The following is a 17929-nucleotide window of genomic DNA, read 5'->3' as shown; positions in this document are numbered from 1 at the left end:
TCAGATGTGAATCAGGTGAAGCTATGAGAATTACGCAGAGCATATCAAGTCATTTTCAAAAATTAGTCTGACCCGTTGGTATGCAACATGCTACAAGATAATATACTGAACTTCCAGCACAAGTGCAGGACATAAGATGATTCATGAGACAATATGAAACTGGATTTTGGATTTTTAAAAATAAAGTTGCTCTAACATGGGCAGTTGTGGCTATGCATCATTTCTTGCCCCTCCTATCATAGCTCCGAAGAAAATATAGGTTAAGGATATCAAATCCATTCCTGGAAGAACATAAGTGATCTAGGTTGGTTTTGCAATGACCACAGCATGTTTGGTTCTTTTCTTTCTGGTACCAGTCCACATATAAATAATATGTCCTGATATAAATAAATGTCTCATTATGCTTCAGTTGTATGTTCACCTCATGATTTTTAGTTACAAAATAATTTCTGTAACCACCATCCCACTGCATGATCTGAGCACATCCAGTAGTCAAGATTCTGAGCATCACTATCCACGTAATTTGTTGCAGTACTCAGGCTCTTCATTTGTTTGATGAATAAAGGTGGCCAAAATAATACAAGTTTGTCCACATTTTTCAACCACCTCAGCATATCTTAAATATTCTGCATCAATTAATATGGCCAGCTACAACAATTCTCCAGCACCACGAATAAAAAAAATTGCTGAACTGCTGTGACTACAATGTAACATATTTTAATATTGTGAACTGTGATAACTTTGCAGAAGGAAATAGTTTGGATCTGTTAATTAGCTGCAGAATGAACTCATATTCACCAGAAAAGGATGCTGAAACATTTAGAATACATGAAATTTACAGGAGAAAAAAAATCAAACTTGTGTTTTTAGAATTCTCAGCAACTTTTATGATGGATCTTGACAGGTAGTCTTCCAGAGTGAATTTTGTACACAAATGTAACAAAGTGTAGTTCTACTGAATTTTCAACTGGATACTGTTTAATATGAATAAAAATGCATATATCTTACAAGTGAGCTACTCATTGAGACTGCTTATTCCTTTTCAATGTCACCTTGCAACCAGTATTTTGTCAGTTCACACAGTACAGCATCTGACTCTTAATTAGGAGACCGAGCTATGAATCCCCCCCCCTTGAATGGGTAACCTACTTTATTGACTTTTATTCTACTGAAATATGGTTATCAAAAATCCAACCACAATTTTAAAAAGCATAACGAATAAATACATTAAAGCCACAAATGAGTGGACTGATGGCCCTCAAAACTAGGCGATAGCTATTAGCAGAAAATCCAGGAAAGGGCAGCGTGCATATTTAAGCTTGAAGCATATATAAAAAATACTGTTGAATTAACTAATAAAATGTAATTATATTGGGTCAATGTGAAGGCCTCCAAAATTAACAAAATATGGGCTGAATTCAGAGGAAACCTCTCACTCTATTTCCCCAAGAGTAAATTTCAATCCAATTTATGAAAACCTTCCCACTTACTCACCAATGTGATAGGTGAACATATTCTTCCAACTGAACTTGTGCTTGAGGATATATTATGCCAACAGGATGCTGGTAGGCAGTAACCAAACTCAAAAGGAATGAGAAACGAATGGATGACATGGGATGTGTGTAGAACATTCACTGGTAATAGCATATCTATGCTGAAAAACATTTCTTAGTTCAAAAAATATGATTAAGTCTATTGAACAGATTGTGCTTTCATTCCAGTTTTCTGTGATTGATTACTTAGAGCACTGAAAAACAAGTGCATCATGTTAAGTATTTAGTTCACCTACAAAGAAGTTAAATTGCAACAGAAAAAACAAAGAAGCAGATGCTAGGAATCGGAGCACAAGACAGAAAATGCTGGAAATGCAAAACAGGTCAGGCAGCATCCATGAGAGAAACAGAGTAAATGCTTCAGGTCAATGACATATCACCCTCTTTGGCCTCAATGTGTCTAGAAGATCCACTTCATTCTCCCTTAACCTTACTTCCATCAAATGAGGGATCACCGACCTCTATTCCTGTTCTGCATGTTAGCTGATATGAGCAAAAGTTGAGTAAATATCGTTGCGTGTTGTGGACATCGCAAACAAGGCCAGCATTTGTTACACATCCTTAATTGCCCTGAAATTAGTGACTTGCACCATTCCTAAACGTAGTTAAAAGTCAACCATGTTAGTTGGGGTCTGGAGTCACATATAGGATGGACCATATAAGGACAACAGATTTTCTTCCCTAAAGGATTTAGGTGAACCAGAAGCACTTTTAAGATAATTGGCAACTGTTTATAGTCACTGTTGTTATGGGATGCACTTTTAAGAAGGATTTATTCTGTCATGTTTCTTTTGAAAGTAAGTGCTGCAAACTTGGAGCCGAGCTGTCTGCTCTGAGCTCAGCTAGTTTTGTTTCTTTTTAAAAGTTGGAACAATAGAAGTAACATGAATGGGTGGAGTCAAGCTCCCACAGAACTAAGATGTCAGTTTAACTTTCAGTAGTTGCTATAGTCTTGAAGCTGCATGTACAAGGTTTTCTTCTCTGTTATAGCTAAAAGCTGGAGTTCTCTCCACTGTGAAAATTGCATATGAGATTACAGTTTTACTGAATTTCCCTTTGCCAAAGGTGTGTTTAGAGGATGTTACAATTATGGAACAGCTAATCATTGGTTTTGTGTGTGCGTGTGTGTGCGTATAATCTTGTTAAGTATTTCCATAGAATTGCAGTTAAGCTTTTTTTTGTATTTTGATTTTGTCTCCATTTTAACAATAGTGTAAGAAAAAAGTTTGTTTTGCTTCAAGCCTGGAACTTTGACCAATTGAATGGCATCCACATCATATCACCTTCCATTTACATTTAAAATTAAGAAAAGGTTTGGGTCTAGACTATTTTCTTAATATATTATGAGGGGGAATTTGGCCTGGTCCATAATACTATCAACTCCAGATGGAATTTGAATGCAATTATTTCAATCAGGTGCTGAGGCAGGATTTGCACCCATGTCCCACAGAGCTTTAGCTTGGGCCTCTGGATTACCAGCTCAATGATATTATTGCTAGGGCACCTCAGCTGTGTTCTTAAAAAATCCACTCTGCTCACCCTATTCTCAAAAACAAAGTCTGGAAGTTTCTGCCTTTGAAAACTACAATCCAATCTCCAATCATCGTTACTTTTCTAAAGTCCTTGAATTTGTTATTGCTTCCCAAAGCCATACTTATCGATCTATTCAGATAATTTGCAATGGCTACTTTATAAAACCCATATGACCATAAGACCCATAAGACATAGCAGCAGAAATTAGACCATTTGGCCCACTGAGTTTGATCCACCATTCAATCATGGCTGATAGATCTCCAACAGCATTTTTCCACTTTCTTCCATAACCTTTGATTCCCATACCAATCAAGAACTTATCTATCTCTGTTTTAAATATGCTCAATGACCTGGCCACCACTGCCTTCTCTGGCAATGAACTCCACAGATTTACCACTTTCTGGCTATTGGAAACATCTTCCCAATGTTTACTCTGTCCAGGCCATTCAGTATTCTGTAAGCTTCAATCGGATCCCTTCTCATCCTTCTGAACTCCACCGGATAGTCCCAGAGTCCTCAAACATTTCTCATATGTTAAGCCTTTCATTCCTGAGATCATTCCTATGAACCTCCTCTGGACCCGCTCCAGGGCCAATATAACCTTCCTGAGGTGTGGGGCCCAAAATTGCTCACAATCTTACACTATTACTTCGGATATCCTTCAATGATCTATCCTCAGCCCCTTCTATTTCTCATCATTGAGGAAAAAAGTCAGATTCCATGTTTATGTTGATAGCACAGTTCTATTTTGCTACCACTATATTATCAACTTTTGAGTGCTTCTAATTTTTTTATGCTACTTGCCAGATATGCAGTCATGGCTGAACATAAAGTTCCTTCATAAATACACAGGAAGCTGAAGTCACCGTCTTTGGTTCCCTGCCCTGAGCTCCACTCCCAGCCCCCAAAGTTAACCTATTCTCATTTCAATGCACAAGGCTGAACCAGACTATTTGCAACTTTGGTGCCCTTTTTAACTCTGAGATCAGCTTCTGATCACTTATGCAGTCCATCCCTATAACGACACTGCCCCTCTTCACCTACGCCTCAAGCTTATCTACTGCTGAAATCATCATCCATGCTTTTGTTATCTCTCTACTTGATTATCACATTGCTCTCCTGGCTGGCATTTTACCTTTCACCCTCTGTAAACTTGATTTCCTCCAAACCTCTGTTCCCATAACTTAACTTATACCAAGCCCTTTCACCAATTACTTCCATGCTCACTTGCTGACGCTTGCTCCTGGTCAAGCGATGTTTAGCTTTTAAAATTCTCAACTTTGTTTTCAAATTATTCCATGGCTTTACCCTTTCTTACTTCTAATGTCCTCCACCCATACAGCCTGCTGAGATCTCTGTGCACCTCCAATTCTGATCTTCTGCACATCCCAAATTAAATTGTTCCATCATTAGCTGCAAAGACCCAAAGCTTTGAAATTCCCTTCCTGAGCCTCCCTTGATCTTATTTACCATATTTTGCTACTCGTGACAATAATCTTTTTGCTCAGGATTCTGCTATAAGGCTGCGAAAATACCAGTTTGGAGGGATTTTCCTTCTACTCCTTTGTCATAATCAATAAGTTATTCAGAAATGCACACAACGCTCTGTGTGAAGAATTATTTTCTTCCTTCCTCTGTGAAAACTGAACATTTCTGTGGATCTGTCTAAATTTCAAGTGATAACACATCTAATCTGTTATTTACAGAGGCAAATCTAGGACCACAGGACAAATAAAAGCAGATAATAGTGCAACTGTAACAAACTAGAAAATGCTGAAATATGCAGAAAATTAACTCCATATGCCCGGAGAGAGCAGGTAGACTCAGACGTCTGGTCAACACCAGAGGGCAGTTGCTTTCCACTGATACTTTTATAAGTTCTGAGCAAGACAAGGTTCAATTTCCAATTCTAGTGATAATGATCAACTGGGTGGCTACAGAAGAGCAAAAGAAGAAATTTGTTGGGTCCTCGTGAATGGTTTTAAGATCCGGAAGGAGAAATAAGAACATGGGGTTACCAATGAAGTACAAATGGCACCACGGTAAGTTTTTCTCTGCCCATGTGTTGAGGTTTTGGGTTAAGCATTGCTGTCAAAAGTGGCATATCTACATGGTGAGCTATTAATGGAATTTATACAAATACAATAAAATAAGTTCCATATGAAATAAAATAATGTGCTATGAAATAGAGAATGCACCACAAAGTCTAGCCCTTCGCAAAATAAACATTAGGATGCAAAATAGAGAATTGAAGATGGTTGTTCATTGGGAGGTTGAGAAATAAATGAGTCTAGCCTAAAATTTCTGAAAATGCTTGATATTTTTCTGATATTCTTAGAGTTATCTTTCTTCTACTATGCGGAAAATGAAGTATGATGTTTTTCTTATAGGGTTACTTGAAGAATTGCTGAAAATGTATTGCTGGAAAAGCGCAGGTCAGGCAGCATCCAAGGAACAGGAGAATCGACGTTTCGGGCATAAGCCCTTCTTCAGGAATAATTCTTCACACAGAGCGTTGTGTGCATTTCTGAATAACTTATTGATTATGACAAAGGAGTAGAACGAAAGTCTCTCCAAACTGGTATTTCCGCAGCCTTATAGCAGAATCCTGAGCAAAAAGGTTATTGTCACGAGTAGCAAAATATGGTAAATAAGATCAAGGGAGGCTCAGGAAGGGAATTTCAAAGCTTTGGGTCTTTGCAGCTAATGATGGAACAATTTAATTTGGGATGTGCAGAAGATCATTCCTGAAGAAGGGCTTATGCCCGAAACGTCGATTCTCCTGTTCCTTGGATGCTGCCTGACCTGCTGCGCTTTTCCAGCAACACATTTTCAGCTCTGATCTCCAGCATCTGCAGCCCTCACTTTCTCTCTACTTGAAGAATTGGCCAACATATTACTTTTAAGACAACATATATCACAGAATCACAGAGATGTACAGCATGGAAACAGACCCTTTGGTCCAACTTGTCCATGTCAACCAGATATCCTAAATTAATTTCGTTCCATTATGATTTAATTACTTCCCATGGGAATTTAAATAAAGCCCAACAAAGAGAAGAGAATCACTATGGGACAGTTTTGTGCTAATTGGTATCAAACTACCATGATAAATTGTTTAATCAATTTCAAGTAAAGTGTTTCCTTTTGAAGAACCTGCAGAAAATGATCACTACCCACCGCCAATCTCTAAGTCTCTTTATCCGTCTGCCCACTCCTGTACGCAATTCCTTCTGTTAACTTGATCAAGGTGGTTTGACAGCCAATCTTGTCTGTCCTGTGAAGTTACCAAAATAAAAACTGCAGCCTGATAATTCCTCAGATATAAATTTGACTTGGTGCACTGCCCGGCAAGAATCTCCTTAGTTATTCATTATAGGGCTGTGATATTAATCTAAATCAGAACAAGATTTGGCATTTAATGAATTTTCAGAATACTTTAAAACACTACCCATCCATCCACAAGATGGGCATTGACTGTGACAACAGATAAAGACTTTACTATGGGAAAGAGGCTGACTGAGTTTTGCATCAGAAAGAAATGATATTCCCAACAGCTGCTGACAACCCTTTAGCATTATAAAGTGAAAGACTTGGAGAAAAAAAGTGTTCAACTCTTTAGTTCTCCAGATTTTTCCAATATTACATTAGCAAAATCCATGAGACGAGTGCAGAAAATAATCCTGGAGGAGATGAAAGCTAGATGCATATGCATTTTTATGATGAATCTCGCAAAATCTTTCCACTGCTCCTACAAACAGAATTCAATAAAGTGAACAATTTTGAATTGGTTGCAACACATCATTCTTTGTACCTTGTGCCTTCAGAAGTAGGATGTCAATTTTGAAAAATATACTACACATAAGAAAGTGAGAGGGAACTCTTTTACCCATGCGCTTTCAACGTGACTAGAGAAGATAATGAGATTTTACACATACTTCTCCCCAAAACAAAAACACAGAAAAAAGTAAGTCAAGTTTATGAAGCCAATGCAATGTCAGCAGTAAATAAAATGCCTCCTTATATTTTCGGTACTTACCAGACTTGTGTTTAAAGACAGCACCATCTTGTTTCTTATTTATTTCCTAACAGCCTTTAAAAGGTTTATATTGCCATTTTAAGACTGATGTAAGACTGTTAAAGAATAGCAAATGTTTGGAGGTAAAAAAAAATCCCTCCACTCTCTACCTCCCCATGATTCTTATACCCTTACAACACTGCTTATTTTATTCCAAATCAGAAAAAAAGTCATCAAAGGCAACATGCAGAATTGTAAATACTGTGTTTACAAGAGCAGGGCGCAAAGCAACACAGTTGTGCATTATGATGCAAGAACACGTGCAGTGTACCTCTGTAGCACAATAAGAAGGTGTGCATGAAGAGAGCTCAGCCTGGTTGTGCAGCAAGGGAAAAGAAAACACCGTTAATGAGGAAGGGGTGCTGAGTCAGGGTCTGAAGAGGTTCTCTGCATTGGTGGTTCCAGCTCTGAGGCAGAAGGCAGGGGTTTCATTAATATATATTCTCTTGAAGGTGGTGGCTAAGGTAAACTATGCAAGATCTGAGTTTTAAATACCATGAGCTTGTGCCAACACAGAAGAGGCTATATCCTTTTTGTTCCCTATATCCGAGAAAGAGTCTTCCTAATCCTCCTGCAAGAATTTCACACCATTTGTGGATCAGATTACTTTTCATTTAAATTTTATGAAGGTCTTCACAAGACTTGTACAATCAAATAAAATTTTAATGACTGCTTAGTTGAAGGTGCTGTAAAGGGGCTATTTTCAACAAAGGCTAAGAGAAACCCAGTACTGCCAGGAGTACCAACAATCAAATCTGCATCACAGTTGTCAAACTCTGTTGTGAACAGACCTTATAAATTCTTTACAAACCTGAAAAGGGTGACTTGTTGCTTCAAATACTTCAATACTGATCACTAAAGATGCAAAAGTGGAATAAAATAATTGTCTGGTGGAAACTGGCATGACTTCTGTAATGTAGATTTGATGTTACCTTTCCAAATACACCAATATAGAGCAAACAAAATGGATACCATTTATTTCTATAAGATAGGGGAACTGAAATTGATAATTCGATGTAAGAGCTCGTCCTCAGTCTCCAGTCTCAATCCTAATGAAACCCCTGTTGTGGATGAGAAGGAAGAGGAGGGGAGGAGGAGAAAAAGAATGAAAGCAAAAAGTTTGAGCTGGTGTTATCGGCCAGCAGGAGAAAAACATCACCAGGTAAAATTATATATTTACTTTGAGAGAGCCTCCTTTCACATTTCCTTCTAGCTGATCTCTGAGCTCCTCCAGCTTTCGATGGAGCTATATGTAAACATCAGAAAATGATTTAAACAACCTGTCCTTTCATTTAATACTACATTCCTCACCACTTTTGGAAGAAATTGAACTTGAAAACCTGTAAACTTGCATTTCAGACTTGTTCCCTAAGGAATTTTCTGGACAAATACTTAAAGCTGCAATGAATTATAGTGCATACTTGGGATAGTTTTGTAGTTAGTGAAGCAATTTTTAGGGTATTTTTGTTTCTTTTTGAAAATGCAATGCTCGGATACATTATGTTGTTCACATTAATGCACTTCATCAATTATAAGTCCATTTCAAATCAATTGGACGGGGAAGGCTGTTAAATAGAAGAGATCGTCAATGTCTATGGATACACGCCAATTTTGAACTTCCAGACGGAACTATAATGTCAGGAGACTTGCATAGGCCTTTTTGGGTAGTACATTTACATAATCAACGCTCCTGTAGTTGCTACTGAGCTTAAAATAAATTTCATTAGGCTATGAATCAAGTTTAGCTACTTGACAAATACAATAATCTTCCATTGAAAGCAGGCTTCTTTTTAATTTTGCAATGATCAAAAATGGTTTACTTCCCTATAGGATCCACTATTTCCTTCATAACATCTTTGCTTTGTACTGATGTTAGTCAAGATCATTTAGCTCCTGAACAGCATAATTGAGATTACCAACTAGTTTTTTTGTACATTTCGGTGGGACATTCAAGTGAGGGAGACCAACTAATCCCTAATCCTAATTTTACCTCACCTACCTACATTCAAACCACATGCAGTGACAATTACCACATGCTAGTCCAACATGTTCCCTGAGGCTAAGATATTGACCTTTATGTCTTCCAATAGTCAGTTAAGGTTAATTACATATAAAGTGGGAATGCAGGTGAGATGACAGTAGCAATGATATTTTGTAATTTAAAAACTGCAGCCATACATTGCTCCTTCACATCATTTCCTTATAGCCACTTAGCAGATTGTGACAGAATCATGCAATCTACAATTGTACTGAGGCAAATTAAACTCTGTCACCCATGTAAGATAAAAAATTCTTGCAAGGGAGTAAAACATGGATGTTCTTTTGTGACAAAAACAACAGCAATGAGAAAGACCATGCGTGCCCTCTGGCTAAAATGGCTGCTGCTATGCTTGATACGAAAAAGCAGACTAACATGTGGGCAATAAATCTTCATAACAAATGTTAAAAACACATATTGGGTTTATAGCCAAGTAGCATCTAATTTAGTTGCAAATTTATATGAAATCAAATTGATAGGTGAGCTCGAATGCTCAACCAAGATTAATCAAAATTAATATTAAACTGCTCACTAAGTTATTAGAGAACTGGAATCTAAAGCTGATTACAAGGTGACAGTATACTGAAATCAGAAGTACAGAGTATAAGCTTGTGCAGATCATGGTCAGATTAGTGCAGTCCAGCCATTTCTATTTGTCAAAGCTTTTAAAAATATATCCGTGGGTTAATTTTATAGCAACTTTAGTGTCTATGTTTTAATTTAGCAAGCTACAAATGTGATGTCATGCGCTAGTATCCAGGAGATTCCATGCAATCGAAATGGGAGAAGACTGTTGTGAGCGAATCAGGGATACCACAGAACAATTAATGGGATCAGATCTCGTTAGTGAAATGCAAATAGATTTTTAAAAATAAATTTTTAAATTTATTTTTAAATTTATGGATAATTTTTCTATGTGATGCCTTAGTTTTTATACCAGATTTGGTTTTAGAAGCATCCGAAAAAATGTGAATCGCACAACACAGAAGTCTCAGTCATGCCCTAAACTGACCATTTTTGAAAATTCCAAATCACATAAACACAAGCAACAGCAAAGTCTATGTGCCAGATTTCCATGAAATGGAAAAATAACACTAAAATAACAATATTCAACCTTGTATGGGTTTTCCTTATATTTTGAGCTTCCTTGGAATTTAGAATCACGGCAAGATATAGTATAGGAAAGGTCATTTAGTTCATCACACCTTGTCCCTGCTTTTTAGTAGAGCTGTCCCATTACTCCTACTTCCCTGCTTGGTCTCCACAGCCTCAGAAATGTTTTTTTCTCTCTGATAGTTACCCAGTTTCTTTACAAACGCATGATTGACTCTGCTTTTACAAGTATTTTGGGCAATAGCTCACTGTGTAAAAGAAATATCAACTTATGTCTCCTCTGGATCTTTCATTAATCATGTTAAGTTTGTGTCCTCTCATTACTGACCTTTCTGCTCACCGGAAATTTTTTTTTCCTCACCAAAACTGTTCATGAATTTCAACACCTCCATTAAATTTAATTTTCACATTCTCTGCTGTAAAGAGTACAGCTTCATCGTGTTAGCTATTTTCCACTGAGTTTTCTTTAGATTAGATTAGATTAGATTACATTACATTACAGTGTGGAAACAGGCCCTTCGGCCCAACAAGTCCACACCGACCTGCCGAAGCGCAACCCACCTATACCCCTACATTTACCCCTTGCCTAACACTACGGGCAATTTAGCATGGCCAATTCACCTGACCTGCACATCTTTGGACTGTGGGAGGAAACCGGAGCACCCGGAGGAAACCCACGCAGACACGGAGAGACTGTGCAAACTCTACACAGGCAGTCGCCAGAGGTGGGAATTGAACCCGGGTCTCAGGCGCTCTGAGGCAGCAGTGCTAACCACTGTGCCACCGTGCCGCCCGTAATGTATAAACAGTTGTGATTAAAAATACATTTGTCTTTTATGTGCATAAGTTTAATTTATCCTACTTTCTCTGCATTGCACATTACACTATTAAGCCTTAGCTATCATTCAAGCAGGTACAGCTTTCACAGGACTATTTCATTCAGTAAATGGATAAGAAAATAGTGAAACATAAGTTGCACATTCTCGTAATTAAGTACTACTGAAAATTCCAAGCTGAATACACTTTCCTCGAGAATCTGTAACACCATCATGAAACCTGAACAAACTAATTAAATGTGTTCTTGCAATCACTTCTCCTGACATCAGTTTCTCAAACAATGATGATATGGCACCATGGTGCATTGCATCATCTTAACCCCTGAGGTTCCCCTCATAATTTATTATTTTTGATTAACATTTCTAACATTTCAAAATTCATTTGGTTATAATTATGAACAAAATATACAGTTAAAGGTTCCCCGAAATATCCCCTTTATTCATTGTGTGCTTCACCATGCTGTGTGTAAAACTTCATTTCGCAGTATAACTTTTTCTTCATGTAAGGGTTTAAATTTCAACAACAAAATCCCTGGGTGATAATACTGTGATAGGGTCCCAACCCTCAAACTCAGCACCACCTTCCTAACCTGCAATCTTCTTCCTGACCTCTCCGCCCCCACCCCCACTCCGGCCTATCACCCTCACCTTAACCTCCTTCCACCTATCGCATTTCCAACGCCCCTCCCCGAAGTCCCTCCTCCCTACCTTTTATCTTAGTCTGCTGGACACACTTTCCTCATTCCTGAAGAAGGGCTCATGCCCGAAACGTCAATTCTCCTGCTCCTTGGATGCTGCCTGACCTGCTGCGCTTTTCCAGCAACACATTTTCAGCTCTGATCTCCAACATCTGCAGTCCTCACTTTCTCCTTCACTGAGGTTAAGTTCAACACAGTTCTAACTGATAGCAGTGAACTCACACGTCAGAACTAAAGTTTGAAATTTCTGTCTGCATAATACCATACAATCAGTGATGTAATTATTCAGTGAGCTATGAGAAGGCCAAATCAATTTAGTTTCAACAAGGTATTTTAAGGTGAAGGGGAACAAAAAAACATCATAGTAACATCCTATGATAGATAAATTAGATATTCTTTCGAAGCAACAAGGTCAATTTTAACTTGTCAAGATCAGTGTCAATACATCATAAATGGGATTGCCTGTCAACACTGTCACTGTCACAATAACAGAGAACTACCACTGTGGCTTCCAGAAATCAATATTCGAATGCACAAACTGGGGCCCTTTGACACACACAATATCCTGTGATTTGCTGGTAGCAGCATTGGCTGTACATTTCCCAACTAATCTTCCTCACAATACAAGTCTGGTGGCCCTTTCAAAGGAATAAATTGGGCATGGAAGAAAGGAGGGAATATCAAATTAATCTGAGGAGGAGTGGTTCTACAGCACCCTCTGGAGCCATCGCTATTTACCTAAATAGTCATCAGTGAAACACCATGATCAGATAAAGACATTTCAACTACTTAAAAGAAATGGCTATGATGATAACATTTCTGAGCATTTTCATTTGAATATAACCATAAAACAACTTGGTGTTGTTATTTAACAAATATCAAGTTGTTATTCTTGTTTGGTTCCCAACATGTTTTGTTAAGGCAAAAAGGATCAATGAATTAAAATGCCTGAAGAAAGATGATCAAGATATTTTCTATAATAAATTGCAGCTTTAAGTTTTGATAACCTTCAGTTTCAGGGAATGAGGAACATTGTGTCAAGTTGCTAAACCTAGTGCTGACAAATAAGATAAGCAGCTGCGCATTTTTATGTCTAATAAGTAATCTACCAATTTTGTTACTTGAAACTTTAACAGATGTACGTTAAAATAATATCTTTTACATTCATTTAGTAAACAAGCTGCATGAGAATATCAGAAAATGAAACAAAGGGAAAGAGCTTGTGATAAAAACTATCAAACAGCAGAGAAGCTGGAAAGATAGAGAAGGCATAACAGAGAAGTAGGAACACCACATTTTCTTCAATTTCTAAACACAAATAAGTAACATTAAACTCAACGTGAAAATAATCGTTATATAGGGACTACTGCAAAGTATGAAAAGCAATGAAGCCAAAAATTGCAAGTTTGGGGAAAAAATGGGAGGCAGTAGAGAAAGCAAATACGAAATGCTGAAGCATAATTTGAGAGAGAGAACTGTGTAAACAAACTTGTAGAAAGTTTGTGAACATATTTACTTTGAGAGATCCGCCTCTACTAGCAACTCCTTTCGCATCATCCGCCCTTCGAAGTTGCTACATTGGGGTGGGGTGGGGGAGGGGGAGGAGAAGTGTTAAAGACAGAAGAACGAAGAAATGTGAACTTAAAAAACAAATTACGTGACTGTTCAAAATATGCAAGACATCTCATGCAAACATTTCAATATCCCAGCTATCTCCATATGATTACCATACAGCATTGCCAACCACTTAAACACTACTTTATGACAGACAGGACAATTTTAAATGACAGACCAATTAAATGGTTTCTTTAAACAAAGTACAGCAACACAATGACAAAGACTTGTGATGTAAATGCCCATCGGAAGACTTTTATTACAAAGAAGTCACTGTCGACATCTTGTTGAACTGTCCAATTGAAACAATCCTAACATAAATGTTATTGAAAAGATGAGAAAAAAATCAAGTTGGCAACACTGTGGAGGTGCAGGTCATAAAATGCAAAATATGTATTTAATCATTCCTGTTATTGTATTAAAGGAAATTAACATTATGTGTTCCAGTTTGAACTAGAAGTTGAAGGTCTAAATCCTTTTTAGCAAAATTAGCTAAAATACCATTTAAATGTTATTGAAAAGGTAATAGTAATGTATAACACTTTGTATTTTTCAATTAAACGACAAAGAATGGTATTTGCTTTTAGTCCACAATTCAAAGACCCCTCTGTGATGCCAAATTAACAGTGATTGAAGGACACAAAGTCAAACTGATTAGCAATGAGAACAGCCTTGGTTTAGGAATAATAGTTTGATCCTGGAGAAAGCCATGGCTAAAAAGGATTTACAAAAAAAATCTTTACTGTCTTTATATTTGAAAACAAGAATACAAACTTAGAAAACTAAATGAATGCCATTATTTTTATGCAGTGTCCCTTGGAGAAGGGGGTTTAATTTGCTTTCAATATGATAGTTCATGCTATCAAACACAATTTGAATAAAGCCAAGCAATGTTTTTTATGATAGTAAGGGATATATAAATCCAACAGCACCGAAAAAGGTGTGCCAGAATCAAATTCTCGTGTGTCAAATTTAAGGGCTATTCATCATTAGAGTCTGTGGCTAACATCATTGCCAGAATACTTAGAATTTTGCAAAGAATTTCAACTCTAGGACTGAAATTTATGCGCTCATGTGCACCAGAATTAGAAACACTACTATGGTTTTGAACAAACATGAAGGTGACAGAAATATCAAGTTGAAGGGTGGCATGTTCCCAAAACACTACAGTTAATTGTATACTTGCAGTAACAAAACCAGAATGATATTTTCATGCAGCTCCCCACAACTCAGACTGCTGAAAGACTTTGATGGTCTAAGTTTCATTTGCTTGGCTGTGAATTTCCTTGTAGATGTTTATACTTCATCAGAACAATTCTGTTTATTTATGCTTTTGCAATTCTCTTACTAGACTTCCAGTGTACAATGGTCGGGTGGAAGCAGCTTCAAGAACATTCTTCAGTAAATACGAATAATATAAAAACTGATGGGTTTTTTTGTAGTGATTGTACCTAATCAAGAAAATGTTCTATTTCATTTTGTGATTAAAAACATGCAGAACAGAGAAATAGAATATCAAAACCTTGGCAATCTCCAAACCTCTAGTGTAAAGGAACTGAACAAATCTACACATTCCATTATACGAGAAGAAATCAGAAGGTGAACCAAGTAGAATTCATAATCTGAATATGGCCAACCTAATTTTATTATTGATCAGTTCTTTCCTTTCTTCTTCCCATAATCAGAAAAAAAACCAATTATGGCTTAATTGAGAGAGCCAAAACAAATCTCAAAGGAATGATTATCCTCTCCCTAGAGCTGGCAAGGAGGATGCTGAGAAGACCAAATAATTGGGCAAGTTGAGTCCTTTCTTAATGTCTAGGCAATTAAATACTGAATGAAAGGGTCTATGGACAATGTTTTGGACTTGTCACCAATTAATGTCATTAAATGGTCAATCAGCAGCCATGTAAGAGGCTCCATTTACCCGAGACCCAAGTACTCGCCTTCCCAGCAGATGGGAAATGTGACTGGATTCTCAGAGAAATCTGTCTGCCAGGTTGAAAGGGGAGAGGGCCTCTCTTGCCTCTCTCTTTTGCTTAATATGGGTCAATGAGGAATGGAACATCAAGGGAGTCACTGCCAAAGACCAACTCCTATTCTTGCCACCAAGTCTCCTTGCGTCAGAGACTGGAGAGACCTGAGAGAGAAATACTTAGCTTCTCATTATTTAGGCTCCAAACTGTGAGGTTGTGGTGATGATCTTGAGGACCCAAAGCTGACTGGCTTCTGAGGGCCAGCAACTTTTAATATAATGAACTTCAGGGTCAAGGTCCGCGATTTGCTGAGAAGTTTGCTTTAATGGGTGGGGAGTCTGAATGTGCCTGCTCCTATACTTACTGAAAAGAGCATTAGAACATGGAACATAGAACAATACAGCACAGAACAGGCCCTTCGGCCCACGATGTTGTGCCGAACATTTGTCCTAGCTTAAGCACCCATCCGTGTACCTATCCAATTGCCGCTTAAAGGTCGCCAATGATTCTGACTCTACCACTCCCACAGGCAGTGCATTCCAGGCCCCCACCACTCTCTGGGTAAAGAACCTACCCCTGACATCCCCCTTATACCTTCCACCCTTCACCTTAAATTCATGTCCCCTTGTAACACTCTGTTGTACCCAGCGAAAACATTTCTGACTGTCTATCTATTCCTCTGATCATCTTATAAACCTCTAGCACTAAACATGGATGACTTTGTTAGATAACAGAAGTGCTTGCCAAAAGAAGAAGAGAAACAGTTTCATAAATCCTCTTTAGTAAGCATTTCTTTTTAAAAAACTAGCAGCATAACACCGTACTGGCAGAAATGCAAAAATATGGCGATGAGAAATCTTTTTGAGCTGCTAGAATGAATCTGGTGAAACTACTTCCACAACAGAGGCAACATCATTAGACCGCAGAAGCTCTGAGTTCAAGCCCCACTCCAGGACTTCTTAGCTATAGAAGGAGAGATGCCAATGCCATGCAGAGAGTCAAAAAATCCTTGTAATTCTTTCCCACACTTCACCAGAGGGAACAGAAAAGAGTGAAGACAAAAAATAAACAAACAAACTCCCGCAGTTCTGTTAGGGATGGGATTCCAGGAAAAATGGAGGCAAAATGAAATAGAGGTAGACAACCCTTTATCTGAAGTCCGAAAAGCTCCAAAGTCCAAAGGTTTTTTCTCATTAACCAGGTTGTTTGGCATGCACACTCGCTCGATGCGTGTTACTCAGATGCGATGTGTGGGGGTGTGGCCCAGTACTGGCAGGCCTCAATTTTGTTTCAGGGCCCGTTTTGTTCACAGTAAGTCTATTCTTTGGAAAGATATTTAAAAATTTCACCATCAAACTGCCACTTATTCCGAAATTCAAAAAATTCTGAATTCCAAAATCCAGCTGGTCCCGAGGATTTCAAATAAAGGATTGTGTACCTTTATTTCCATGCCAGAATGATGGGTGATTTGGAGTCAAATTTGCATGTGGAAATATTCCCATCCATATTCGCCCTTTGCCTTAGCTGCCAGAGACTGTAGGTTTAGAAGATACTGTCGCAAAAGCTTTGAATAGTTGATACATCTATTAAAAGTTATAAACTGAAACTGAATTATGGCAGTAGTGTGGGGAGTGAATGGTGAATTGGGTACTGATCTAATTGGCTATTTTGCTGTAGATGCTATTGCACTTGTAGTGTTGTTGGGGCTGCGCTCATCCAGGCATGTGGACAATGTTCCATCATATTCCTGTACCTTGTAGATGGTGACCAGGCTTTAAAAAGCAGGGGATGATGACAGGTGTTCATGAGGCATTCACTCATAGCCTTCATTATCCATAGTACTTATGTTGCTAGTTCCAGTGTGTTTGTTGACAGTGGTGATTTCCCAGGATGTTGATAGCATGGGACATATTGATGGCAATACCACTAAATGTTATAGAATGATGGTTAGACTGTTTCTTGTTGCAGATGCTCCAAATAATACTTGCTACTTATCAGCCTAAGGTTGAATGACATCCAGATTTTGCTCAATGGAAGCATAAATTGTTTCATTGTTTGAGGAAAGGAAATGCACATTGCAATCATCAGCAAACATTTCCACTTCCGACCTTATGGAGGGAAGGTCATTGATGAAGCAGCTGAAGTCGGTTTGGCCGAGGCCATCACAATGAAGAACTAGCCAGAAAACCCAGGTTGAAATCCTCTTTGCTCTAATGGTGTGGAACAACATCTCTGAACATGTTGATTAGAAATTACCTATAATGAAGAATCCATGCAGTGACGAGTTCTGAGAGCACCATTACCTTCCTTAATGCTCATTATTCCCAGTTCTTCTTGACTCTCTTTGTATGAAAACTCCTTGATGCCACACCTGGTCAAATACTATTTTGATGCCAAGGATGGTCCCTCTCAGTTCACTGAGTTGAGCAATCCTGATAGAATTCAAACTATGCATTAGTGAACAGTTACTGATAGGTAATTGCCATTTGA

General features: G+C 38.1%; 1 protein-coding gene across 30 annotated transcripts in view; it reads right to left on the bottom strand.

Annotated features, from left to right (window-relative positions):
• The window catches only part of LOC122553706 (gephyrin), a 540724-nt gene that overhangs the window by 173878 nt on the left and 348917 nt on the right, over positions 1-17929 (bottom strand). For 13 of the 30 annotated variants that reach the window (XM_087989971.1, XM_087989989.1, XM_087989980.1 and 10 more), the window contains 2 exons: positions 13366-13422; positions 8345-8410 (listed from right to left, as the gene is read on the bottom strand). The exons of 7 other annotated variants lie outside the window; for them this stretch is intronic. In XM_087989971.1, coding sequence (XP_087846097.1) covers positions 8345-8410; positions 13366-13422 — 123 coding nt within the window. Of the gene's footprint in view, positions 1-7435; positions 7478-8344; positions 8411-13365; positions 13423-17929 lie in introns of all 30 variants that reach the window. 10 more of the 30 variants (XM_087989973.1, XM_087989979.1, XM_043697926.2 and 7 more) reach the window with 3 other exon arrangements.

The sequence above is a fragment of the Chiloscyllium plagiosum genome, unplaced genomic scaffold (genome assembly GCF_037043375.1).
Source record: "Chiloscyllium plagiosum isolate Xiang-an unplaced genomic scaffold, Cpla_swu_hap1 HiC_scaffold_8, whole genome shotgun sequence".
Taxonomy (NCBI): domain Eukaryota; kingdom Metazoa; phylum Chordata; class Chondrichthyes; order Orectolobiformes; family Hemiscylliidae; genus Chiloscyllium; species Chiloscyllium plagiosum.
Note: the sequence above shows the minus strand (reverse complement) of the source record. Positions and strands in the feature narration are given on the sequence as shown.